At 37.3% G+C, this 13,050-nt stretch overlaps 2 protein-coding genes across 9 annotated transcripts; one reads left to right on the top strand and one right to left on the bottom strand.

The window, feature by feature from the left end:
* Positions 1 to 172: 172 nt before the first annotated feature.
* On the top strand, positions 173 to 4,475 carry LOC104900335 (pentatricopeptide repeat-containing protein At2g27610). 8 transcript variants are annotated; one of them, XM_048647691.2, is made up of 3 exons: positions 173 to 3,178; positions 3,710 to 3,795; positions 3,895 to 4,475. In XM_048647691.2, exon 1 carries the CDS (start codon positions 468 to 470, stop codon positions 3,096 to 3,098), a length of 2,631 nt encoding a protein of 876 aa, XP_048503648.1. In that variant the 5' UTR covers positions 173 to 467; the 3' UTR covers positions 3,099 to 3,178; positions 3,710 to 3,795; positions 3,895 to 4,475. The 8 variants fall into 8 exon arrangements, with proteins under 8 accessions (XP_048503648.1, XP_048503646.1, XP_048503647.1 ...); XM_048647690.2 differs by having other exon boundaries at positions 174 to 3,222; XM_048647688.2 differs by having other exon boundaries at positions 174 to 3,605.
* A 569-nt stretch (positions 4,476 to 5,044) lies between these two features.
* Positions 5,045 to 12,716, bottom strand: LOC104900334 (protein SUPPRESSOR OF K(+) TRANSPORT GROWTH DEFECT 1). Its single transcript, XM_010687736.4, has 8 exons — positions 11,965 to 12,716; positions 9,949 to 10,054; positions 7,911 to 8,109; positions 6,879 to 6,947; positions 6,727 to 6,801; positions 6,507 to 6,605; positions 6,212 to 6,367; positions 5,045 to 5,466 (listed from the first exon to the last, which is right to left on the bottom strand). The coding sequence occupies exons 1-8, from the start codon at positions 12,437 to 12,439 to the stop codon at positions 5,341 to 5,343; spliced, it is 1,305 nt and encodes a 434-aa protein (XP_010686038.2). The 5' UTR covers positions 12,440 to 12,716; the 3' UTR covers positions 5,045 to 5,340.
* Positions 12,717 to 13,050: the final 334 nt, after the last annotated feature.

Below are 13,050 nucleotides of genomic sequence, written 5' to 3'. Positions count from 1 at the left end.
CCCTCACGTTTCCAGAAGATCCTGAAGTCGATTCTATCACTTGTTAAACTTTGTTTAATGTGATATTTAGTGATAATATAGTACGAATCTGAGGAAAAATAAGTACATAAATACCTTATAAGGTTTAAACTTTAAAACAATTCATTATCCATTACTAAACCTAAATTATTGGTCAAAGTTTATATTTACAAGAATACTAAAGGGACATTAGGAAAACAATACTTAAAAGTCAAAACTGTCAAACTTTGGCACACTATTTGTTCAGCATGCAAACTGTAGTGTATTACTGTATTATTGCACATTAATATGACTATATGCAAAAAAAAGTTTACTTGCTGGTATTGTTTAAATCATAGATTCGAACTTACAACAGTTTAAATCACAGATTCATGGATTTTCATCGTCTGTTTTAAGTGAAAATCACTGCTCTAACGTTAAGTTATAGAGTTAACAAATTATACTCATCAATGCTTCTCTTAAAACCTCATTACAGATTTGCAGAAGCTACAAAATTTCTGAGACACCCAGAAATTTTGTTTGATACCCAGTATTTCAATGGCTTCCGTGCTCTTGCATATGATCCCCAAATAGCAGATACTGATTCTAAATCCTCGGTGAGATGTAGTGCACACCAAATGTTCGATGAAATTCCTGACCCAAATGTTGCTGGGTATCATCACTTGCTCTTTGAATGTGCTCGCAATAATAAGAACATGGAAGCTTTGAGATTGTTTTTTGATATGCATCAATTAGGTTTGGTGAACAGTGGGTCAAGCCTTTCTTGTGCACTAAAGGTGTCTGGTGTTTCAAATAATCAGATTACTGGGAAACAATTGCATTGCCATTGTATTAAATCAGGTTTTTCTGTGGATGTTAGTGTGGGCACTTCTCTAGTTGATATGTATATGAAATCTAATAGTGTGAACGATGGGAAGAGCGTTTTCGAAGAAATGGAGGTTAAGAATGTGATTTCTTGGACTTCTTTGCTTTCGGGATATGTGCAACATGGATTGGTAGAGCAAGCCTTAGAGGTGTTCACTAAGATGAGGACAGAAGGGATTAGAGCTAATCCATTTACTTATGCGACTGTAGTTCGGGCTTTAGCAGATTATGATATGATTTCCACAGGAAGTGAAGTACATGCTGAAGTAATAAAGAGTGGTTGTGAATTGTATACTACAGTGTCGAATTCCTTGATTAACATGTACGCAAAGTGTGGAATGATACGAAAGGCTAAAGGAATTTTTATTGTCATGGAAAGCAAGGATGTTGTTTCTTGGAATGGTATGATTTCAGGTCTTGTAACAAATGGGCTTAACAAGGAAGCTCTTGAACTGTTTCATCAGATGAGACTTGAAGGCCTAGAACTGACTCGGCTGATCTTTGCTACCATCATTAAAGCTTGTACTTGTATAAAGGAATTCTCTTCTGCAAGACAGCTCCATTGTCGAGTAATTAAGAGTGGATTCGACTTTGATCTAAATATAAGGACTGCTCTTATGGTTGCATACAGCAAGTGCGCTGATATGGATGGTTCTTTCAAGATGTTTGAGACGATGCAAAAAAGTCAAAATGTCATTTCTTGGACAGCTATGATCAGTGGGTACTTGCAGAATGGTCGAAAAGAAAAGGCAGCTCATATCTTTCTTGATATGAATCGGATGGGAATTACACCAAACGACTTCACTTATTCCACTATCCTTACTGCTCATCCTTGTGTATCACCATATCAGTTACACGCACTTGTAGTCAAAACACGTTATTTGAGCTCTCCAAATGTCGGGACTGCTCTCTTGGATGCTTATATCAAGACTGGAAATGTAACTGAAGCTGCCAAGGTTTTTGAAAATATTAGTCAGAAGGATATTGTGGCATGGTCTGCAATGTTGGCTGGATATGCTCAAGTAGGAGACACAGAAGGAGCTATTAACCTATACCGGCAATTGGCAAAGGAAGGGATTATCTATCCGAATGAGTATACTTTCAGTAGCGTCCTCAATTCATGTGCAGCCCCTGAAGCAGCAGTTGAACAGGGGAAACAGTTTCATGCCTTTTCAATTAAATATGCATATAACAATTATTTGTGTGTTAGTAGTGCTCTTGTTACAATGTACTCAAAGAAAGGCAAGATTGATAGTGCAAATAAGGTTTTCACAAGGCAAGAAGAACGAGACTTAGTCTCGTGGAACTCAATGATTTCCGGGTTTGCACAACATGGTTATGCACACAAGGCTCTCGATGTATTTGAGGAAATGCGAAGGAAAAAAATAGAAACTGATGGGATAACATTTATCGGTGTGATCTCTGCTTGTACTCATGCTGGCCTATTGGAAGAAGGTCAAAAATATTTTGACCAAATGGTGAAGGACCATCATGTCAATCCAACCATGGAACACTATGCTTGCATGGTAGACCTTTATAGTAGAGCTGGAATGATTGAAAAGGCCATGAACTTCATAAATAAGATGCCATTTTCAGGTGGTGCAACAGTGTGGCGAAGTCTTTTGGGTGCATGTCATGTTTGCAGAAATGCAGAGGTGGGAAAGATTGCTGCAGAAAAACTCATGGCCATTGAACCAAAGGATTCATCAGCTTATGTGCTGTTATCGAACATATATGCAGCTACTGGAAACTGGAAAGAGAGAGCTAAAGTTAGGAAGTTCATGGATCAAAGAAAAGTGAGAAAAGAAGCTGGTTATAGCTGGATTGAAGTCAAGAACAAGACTTACTCTTTCTTAGCTGGTGATCTTTCTCATCCATTGTCAGATCTTATATATAAAAAGCTTGATGAGTTGTGTACTCGATTGAAGGATGCAGGATATTGCCCAGATACCACATATGTGCTTCATGATGTGGAAGACGAACACAAGGAAGCTATTTTGTCTCAACATAGTGAACGACTGGCTATAGCTTTTGGACTAATTGCGACCCCTCCTGGCACTCCTATCCAAATCGTGAAGAATCTGCGAGTCTGTGGAGATTGTCATGCCGTCATTAAGATAATATCCATGATTGAGAAACGAGATATAACAGTGCGCGATTCAAATCGTTTTCATCACTTCAGAGGAGGATTGTGTTCGTGTGGTGACTTTTGGTGACTCTCCAGTAATGGACATGGAGGATATATGGTTTTATGCATTTTCAGGTTAAAGCAACATCCAACAATTCAAGACTTCTAGTAAGAAATTGTCTATCAAGAGCCAGCTTTCTTCTTTCTAATAGGTAAAACACCATCACCTCCTCTTACAAACATGTAAAAGTTTTGGTAGGATGTTTCATTTAGCAGTAAGGCTGCCTACTTTTAAACCTCCTTAACCCCATGTGAAAAGGTGTTTATACTGGGAGGTAATGATGGTTGTTTCCTGTTGTGGAGATTAGTGTAGTAACCATGATTGCTAAGAGAATTTCATGTGCTACCTATGCCAACAAGCTGAGGTACACCTTTATATTAGCTCATATGCTAAGGTGCTCCATTGTTAAACATGCTCAGCTAGGAGTGGTCTTAGGATGAGTGAACTTATGCGAAGTTTCCTCAGTTGCTTATGAGTGGGATGGTTGACCTTGTCGGCGTATGTAGTGCATCAAATCCTCTTCAGCAATCCTAGGTATTACATTTAGCTTCTAGCCCGAAGTGCTCACACATAAGTTAAGCTTGTATGATGATCTTTTAATGCTTCAACTGGTGTATGGCTCACTCATTTCCATCCAGATGGTTAACAAAAGCCAGTCAGACCATACTTCGAATATGATCGTGGATAGTTGAGCTATATGCAGCACAAGTTGGCAGCCATTGAGGTCCGTTTCTAACATGTTTCTTTGGCAGTAAGACCCCACACAAACCCCTGGAAGCTCCTAATATCATCTCCTAATAAAGTCACCTATTCGTTTGTGAAGGAGCCAAGAAAACCGTTCATCAGATTGTAAATGCAACTCCTGTTCTTCACAATCCCTGGCCATTTGTTTACTTGCAGAATGCCTGCAGCTGCAAGGATCAATGTACGAAACTGGAAAATCCTTTTTTTCACCGGTTCCTGAAGATTGGCAACTAGTAAAAATGACTGACTAGTGTGAATGAGTAAGACAGGAAGATTACATGCAAAGAAACCTAAAGATCATAAGAAGACACAATCGGAGCATTGACAGCATAACATCGGTAGCGAACTAGTTGTCAGAGCACGTTTTCGCTCAGGAGATGTTTTCAGCATTGTTGGAGTTCATGCAGCAATGACATTTTCAAGGTTGGGAAGCACTTTATTATCCCTTGGCGGGTAAATTTCTTCCTATAAAGTCTAACCTCAGGTTGAGGTACTTTTCACATCATACTTTAGAAATAAATACAAGTTAACCTGTATATATTCTGTCAGTAATCAGAATCTGTAAGAGACAGATTTATTTTGATCTCAAAATGTATAATATGTGCATGTAAATTCCCATATTGAACCTTGCACAATAATTCAGTTAAATTGTTGCAGTCTCATTCATGTGATGCTACTTAGAAGTTGTTGTCCAATTCATCAACTCATGCAAACATGCTGCTGAAATGAATGACTCACTTAAATGTGCATGATGCACTTACCAGTTACCAACCAAAGACTCTTGAACGCCAACACAATATATATATTTAGAGGCAAAAATAAGTATTTTCTTGACAAGATAGTATCTAAAAGAGCATGCATTGTATTGGGTTACAAAGTACATACAAACTTGTTTCAAAACCAAGTATCTAAGACTAAGAGAGCGTTTAGTTGGACTAAAAACATTGTCCTTTGTTTAGTTAGTAAAAAGTGCTTATATAACAATAGTATACTTCCTCTATTCTAAATTAAATGAAACGCTTCCCTCAAAAAGCTCTCACATAAAAAAGATAAGAGTTCCATTTATTTCAGAACTAAGAAGGTAACAAAATTGACAAATAACAACACCAGTAATCCTATCAACAGCAATATTCTGATGCATCACAGACCAGCATACTGCATCCGAAAAATTTTGACGAGGATAAAATAATGAAAGTAAAGAACAGAATAGAAAAAAGGACCAAGTACAGTTAACGCTTAAATGTGTCATGTATTACTTACAAATGTTTGTAAAAGATCAAGTGCCAAGCAGGCTACTTTTGATAGACAAATTAATGAGCAGCAACTTAATGCACAATTATAAGGCTTGTTTCAACCAAAGACAAACAATTTCTTTCAAATATTAAATACTTGAGTATTTGGAATACAAGAGGAGAGGACATCACATCATAGAGCTTGCCAGGGAATGGTTTACTCCATTAGATCCAGTAGCAATAATTAAATTACAAACTCCTCAGGTGCCATTGCCAGTCTTCCATCAGAAAAATTAACCTTCCTCTCCGAACTCTTGTGTGAATCTCTCATGAACCTCGAGGTCTGATTTGCTCACGGTTGGTCTTTGCCGAGAGAGTACCTTTTCAAAATCTGTTCTTGCGATAGGGGGTGGAACGATCTGTAAAGAGTAAAGAGGTTCATTAAAATTCACACCAGTGAACAGTACATACTCTCATACTTGAACAATTCAGGCTTGTTTCTTGTGATTAGTAGAAGCGACTATAACAGCATAAAACCATGTCTTGACTTGCAAACAAGAGATGAAATATCTATACAAATATATTAAAAGGCGTGCGAAAACAAGAAACTGTGCCACGTAGCGCTCTCCCTAGGGAGATTTAATTCATGTAATCCATGTACAATAAAAAATTAAGAAATTGCATAATATAGGGTTTGATCCCGAGACCTCAAGTACATATACTAAAGTTTTAACCACTAGGCTAAGTTGTATTTAGTATTATTATCATAAAGTATAATATTAATAAATGAAATGTTTTCTTACCCGGGGCATAGCCCGGGCCTAATAACTAGTTAAATTATGAAAAAGAAACATAAAATATCAAAGGCATAGTATTAGTAGAACTTAATATTCAACTCAGCTCAAGAAAGTAATGTGCAGTTGCACCATATATATAGTTCCAAACCCAAAACCTTCGAAAGGTTTGTTTTAAATCCACTACCAAATAGACTTAATGAGGGGTAATTAGCTAATTAATTTACTGGTCAGCAAAACCGTTAACAATGGAGATAGATACTGTTAAATGTTAATATCAAGGGCTAGACACCAGTTTAGAAGTCCATTTGCTTATCATGATATCTATAGCCAGTGAAAAGTACTTCGCGGTTGTTTAGAGTTTGGATACCTTCGAAGCAAGTCCCTCTGCTGCAAGATCCTGCATGGTAGTTTGGATAGCTCCCGGCTGCCTTGGGCCACAGGGAACCAACACATCATCTTTTGTCTTATAGAAGAACATTGCATCTTGAGTTTTACGAACAGGTTCGAAAAGTACATCCTTGACCTGTCAACAGGTATTATTAGATAAAATAAATAAAAACAGATACAATTACTTCAATAAAATGAGGAAAAAGAAAAAAAAAAATTAGACATTAAATGAAGAAAAGTGAAGAAACAGAAACAGGATCTCAATCATCACTTACACAAACAGATATATCTGAACCAGAGAAGCCCTCTGTTTTACGAGCTAAGAATTCAAAATCACTCTCAGTCAAGTTGTGGGGGGTATCCCCAAGATGAACCTGGGTTCACAAAAGATACAATACCAAATGAGCAGCATGCATTGCAGAAGAAGTACTATGTCTCCAAACCACTGGAAAGAAGAGGAGCAGCAGAAAGAGGAAAAAAAAAGCAAAAAAGAACCTTGAACATATGCTGCCGAGCCTTTAGATCTGGTAGGGGAATATAGATACGCTTGTCAAAACGACGTCGAATAGCCTGCAGATATCATCCATTAAAAACATTATACAACTATACCTCATTACAAGACGAACAGGTTAAAAAGGTGCAAGTACCTGATCTAGAGCGTATGGTGTGTTTGTTGCAGCAAGAACAAGAACTTTTTCGTCGTTGTGTCCAACACCCTAAAAAATATAGCAACAGATGGCATTGGTTTCTAATCCGAAAATTTAGATCAGAGACAAGCAGAATCCCGAGTACTGCAAGCAATAATTGAATAGGTTTGATGTAATACAAGTCAAGGCTTTACTATATCCAGCCCATCCATGTTTAAAGAAAATGAGGGTGAAATCTTTTAAGAAATGGAGGATGATGTAAGGATACTTCTCATCCAACATTATGCATGGTTTAAGAAATTCTTTCTGCCAATAACTTAAATTTAACAATAGCTAGTAAATTGAAAGCTTCCACAATGAACTTATATATAATAGCAAATTCAAAGTAACAGTGCATAGACTCAAACAATAAAGACAACTTCTCCAAGAAAAAAGGCCTCCAACCCTCCGCTCTCCAAAAATGCTTCACGTTCACAGCAAGAAGTGATCACAGGTTATAACCATTCAATATTACAACTTTACAATCAAGAGCAATAAAATCCCCTGTTGCAGTTTCTTCTCACTGATCTGCTATTGAAACGTTGCCACTTTGAGAGTCTAGATCCACACGGCAAGTTGCTACGCTAGCAAACAGCTGACGATAAATAGGTATAAACAACCTAGGTCAAAGTTACAAGGAGGTAGAAGAATTTGATGACCATGATCCACATTAAGGCTATATGATTTGTAAATTGATTTCTCTCTCTCATCACAAGAATGTTTCAAGGCAGTAGGCAACATAAGCCCAGAATAGCAAATTAGCTAGTGAAAATTAACTAAAGTGCTGACTAGTGAGACATGACCTCCCAGACAAGGAAACTTGATTTGCTGATTATCCTGTCAAAACGACGATTTTATATGGGAAAAAAAAAATTGCACATACCAGCATAGCACAACAATTGTACAACATTCATAATGATTATTAAACTAACACTTCTAATCAAATGAAGAACCTATCTAAAAGTCCAACCAGCTGAATGTAAAGCAATTCACCTGCATCTGCACTAGGAGTTCTGTCTTAATACGTCTGGAAGCTTCGCTTTCATTTCCTTCCCCTCTTTGACCACATAGGGAGTCTATTTCATCAACGAAAATAATCGACGGAGCACTTTCACGGGCCATCTGGAAAAGGTTGGAAACTAACTTTTCACTTTCACCCATCCACTTTGAGACCAAGTCTGAAGAAGATACACTGGGGACAAAAAAGCAAGTTTTGACATGCTCAAGCACGGGCACAGACAAAAAAGAGCGAAAACTCTTGAACTAATAACAAACAACTCACTAAACCGTTAAGTTTGGAGAAAAAGGGAAGAACAACACATTATGGCTTAGTTATCAATATTTATTTTCTTATTTGCTTTCTGAAGGTTAAAAAAAAAGGATAGATACTACTATGCATCTCCAAACCTACAAAAATCATCAAGTCGTAAATGACAAGGACACTTGACATAAACATACTACAAATATACAGCCCACAACCATATCATGTCATAGGATCCACCTTGCACCAAAATCCAAAATTTCAATCCATCATTGAAAAACAACTACAGATTATTTTCAATAAAGAACAACTGGGGATCATAATTAGCTGCCTGCATTGCCTACAGCCCAACACTACTGTAAAATCTTTCATAATATGTAAGATAATATGAAGGACAACATGACGAATAAGCTTACCAGGTCTTCAAAGTAACAACCACATTAAGCTTGAGGTGATTTCTACTTCTAAGTTCAATATATATCCCACTTACCAGCTACTAATATAAAATAGAATAAAAAACGAAATAAGTTTACTTTAGTATATCAACAAAATATTTATGATACATATTCCCAATTGCTACAATGCTACCTATCCAGCACTTCTTTCCTTTCTTAACCCCATCCCCCCTCCCTCCTCACCCATTAGCCACCAACCAACCATCTCCCTGATTAACGAACAACCACCACCATCGTGTATCCACCATCCCCACCTGTTGATCACTGCCACTAAATCTCCTCCAGTGAGTCAGCAGCCCCTCATCTTCTTCTCCATGCCGACAACCTCGACTTTCCTCCCTTGTCCTTGTTATCCTTCGAACTTTCTCATCCCCTTTTTGCGGACAAAAAGACCCAACCAGCTGCCATTCTAATAGCACATAAAGATGACACCCTCGAAGGGATCGGACATACAAGACCCACATCTATTACCTGAATATATTCATGGGATATCTCAAACAAAGACAAAAAAAAATGTTTGCGTCTTGACCATTTCATGAACATGCAGAATACTAATTGGAACATAATTATGAGATGTAAAAAGTATCAGCATCTAGGCTTTGCATGGAATAAAACATTATCTAGGCTTCTCATGAATCAAATTCCACATCTCCATTCACAATTTCTTAGTGTTGCACCTGCACGCCTTAGACTCTTAATAAAGACCACATAACACATATACAGATTGGTAAACCGTTGATTACCCAAAAGCTAACAAAGACTAAGCGAGAAAAGAAAGAACCACAAAGAGGAAAGTGAAGAATCGAGGAGTAAAATTCTAACTAGCAAAACTAGAAGTGAGAAAGCTTCAGCAAGTTATGAATATAGTAGTGCACAAATGACAACAGCAGCAACAAGCCAACAACACACCAACCAACCAAACAGTATAATCCTACAAAGCAAAGTCTAGGAGCATCCAAATAAACACAACCTTATCCCTTCATGTACAAGATGTTTTTTTTTTTTTTTACATATGCAAGTAACTTGCCCCTATTTAAGGATTGTTATAAAGGCTGTCTCAATAGACCCACTAATAAAGTACTTCCTACCCCCCCCCCAACACACACACGCACACACACAAAAAGAAAGCCATTCAATTCTCGGTTTGTTGAAGTTCCACAACTTTAACTACGTTTTGTAATTATACATATGGTAATATTATCATGGGAAATCTTGTTAGATTCTTCTCACTGTCTGTTTTCAAGAAATTCTACTAGGACATAAAAAGAGACGAGTATATTTAATGATATAAATGCATGCGATATAAGACAGATACCTAAAGAATGTTGAGTCTGCTTCAGTTGCAACAGCCTTGGCTAAGTATGACTTTCCTGTTCCAGGAGGTCCATATAAAAGAAAAGCTCTCCATGGTCGCCTCTTACCTATACAGGTCACCCCATGCTTTTCATCAATTGATTTGCATTTATATACAAAGCAAAGTCTAAGAGCAATAGTGACAGTCTCATTACGTTGGCTGGGAAAAAATTGGCGTTAAAGGTACGTATTGACTCAGCACTCTCATACTACATGGGTTATGGTAAGCTAAAGAAGCAAACTCAAAGTATTCAAGCATCAGTACTTCAAGGTGAAATCAACAATGATCCCACACATTGACAATTAAAATATTTGGTAAAAGTCAATCAACAACATTTGACAATTCAAGAGCTATCAGCCTATCACCAAAGAACAAAAGGAAAATTAGAGTATGTTCTCTTCACCTAAATTGCACGTATTGAACTTACATTAGTTTATTTGAGCTAATAGTAACTAATCTGAATCAACATGGACTTGTGTAAACTTATCTTAAACTCATTGGACCTTATTGGTACTTATTAGACTTTATTTGAGCTTATCTTATCCCTTGTTACATATAAACCTGATCTTATCTTGTTAGCCCTAATAATCCCTTAGCTAAAGCTATTAGCCCCTTATAAACACCTTCTTCTCTTAACCAAATTAACCCTCAACTTCACTTATTTGAACTACTTTTGGCTGAAATGAGTTAAAAATGAAGTGAAAAGGAACAGAGTCTTAATCTCCAAATAGCACTTGTAACAAGCTTGCGTCTGCAACGAAAAGATGACAACTTTTTGCTGCTCTGTGCATCTGGGAAATCAAGTATGACTATATATGAGAGAAAGACAATCTGTGTCCACTGCACAAACCATTGCAAGTGAAAAAAAAGTTTGTGGTAACCAACAAACATTTCTCAATAACAAACAACCTTGTCCCAGTTTCTCCAAGAAGAATTGGCAACTAAAGTATGACAATAACCCATAATCATCAAAGCCTTTAGCACAAGAAATCTATACCCAAAGAAGCCTATACATAAGCTCATTAAACACTTAAAGAGAGCCCATCTCATCTCCTCCTGCACCCTAGCTTATAAACAGAACGTGTCGCATGTCCCATCCCCATTACACTTTGAAAACCAATAACCCAACATAACAAAAACAGTTATCATCCATCAAACCACTAAAATCTAAAAATTTAATAGTCAACTAATCACAAAGCTCTTTTGCAGAAGCATAATAGTCCCAACCCAACAAAAGGGTTATCTCTTTGCATGTTTCTCTTTACATGCTTTTAGAAGTAAGCTTAGAGTTAGCACACATAAGGGTTACAAAACTCAAATTACATATAAATAAGGTCCAATTAGAAGCTATATAAAAAGTCAGAACAAAGAGTTTCAAGTAGAATAAAAAAAAGAAAGCCTTAAAATTACCAAACAGTTTAAGTGAGCAACAAAAGAAACTACCTAAAGCAAACACTATAAGCAAACTAACATCCCCCCCTCAATCCTCAATCCTCATTCCCCATATTATTAACCTCCATAATGCTTAGATGCTATTATCAAAATTCTACTAAAGTTCGAAAACACCAACTTCTCACTCATACTGTCATAAACCACTTATACCAGAAATTACTCAAGCCCTCCATATAAATAAAACACCAATCCGAAATGCGAAATCTCAAGCACCAAAAGTATGATACCAAAATAACCAAATTGCAAAGACAAAAACAAAAATTGAGCAAACTAACATCCACCCCCTCAACCCTCATTCCCCATACCATTAACCTCCATAATGCTTACATGCTATTATCAAAATTTTACTAAAGTTTGAAAACACCAACTTCTCACTCATACTGTCATAAACCACTTATACCCAAAATTACTCAAGCCCTCCATATAAATGAAACACCAATCTGAAATCCGAATTCTCAAGCACCAAAATGATCATACCAAAATAACCAAATTGCAAAGACAAAAACAAAAATTGAGCAAACTAACCAGTGAAAAACTGAGGAAATTTGACAGGCAAAATAACAGCCTCCTGCAAAGCTTGCTTAGCACTCTCCAAACCAGCAACATCACTCCACTTGACATTTGGCTTTTCTCGAATAATCGCCGAATTCAACCCGGACCTCAATTTAGCCTGCTCAGCATCCTCCCCATCTTTATCCCCATCCTTAGTCTTAGCCTTGGGTCGGGCCGCAACCGCCGCATCGCCACCATTAGTAGCGGGGCCAGACCCGCCACCTTCGTCAAGAACAGCCCGAATCTCCTCAGCTCTACGAAGATACTCAGTGAATTTCTGTGTGATCGCTTCGCGAATTTTAGGGTTTTTCTCGTACTTCAAGTGAGTCTTAAAATACTCTAATGCGTTCATGTAAAGAGGGAAAGCTTTGGCGTAATTTCCTGCATTATCTTCTTGTACTGCTTGTTTTACGTACTCGATCGCTTGTTCTTTGAAATTGCTGTACATAGCTGAATCTCAATCGCAATCGAATTTGATTTTGATTTTGATTTGATTATGATTTAGGTTTAGGGTTGCATAAGGATGGTGATAATTGAGATTATCTGATCGGGAGGAATAATTGTGAGCCCTAGGAGAGAGAAATTGGGGGCTTGATGAATTTGATGATGAGGGAAGAAGATTCAAAAGAGGTGACGCGTGAGAAAGACGAAGAATTGGCCTTGTAGAGTTTTAGTGGTGGATTAGCCTGAGGTGCTGAGAATTGAATGACGATTTGAGGAAGGTTCCAATTTCGAAGCTACCTATAATATTTTGGAAATTTTAATAATACAAATTTTTGTCCATTCTCTTGTAATAATACAAACTTTTGATTATTTTTTAATAATACAAATTTTACATCAAAATTCCTCCAGTAGATCAAGTTGACTTGTAAACAGTAAAACAGCTCCAAAAAATTACAAAATGATATTTCTTCTTTTTACCTCCTACCCCAACCCCCACCCACCTGAACCACCTCAACTTGGATCCTTTCTTACATGCTTGTCTCAGTCCTTCCATGATCGACATAACCTCCGTTTGTATAGGGATGTCGCAAAAACCTTTTTCCCTCCTGACGTAGT

Source organism: Beta vulgaris, chromosome 7 (assembly GCF_026745355.1).
Source record: "Beta vulgaris subsp. vulgaris cultivar EL10 chromosome 7, EL10.2, whole genome shotgun sequence".
NCBI classification, from domain to species: Eukaryota; Viridiplantae; Streptophyta; class Magnoliopsida; order Caryophyllales; family Amaranthaceae; genus Beta; species Beta vulgaris.
Note: the sequence above shows the minus strand (reverse complement) of the source record. Positions and strands in the feature narration are given on the sequence as shown.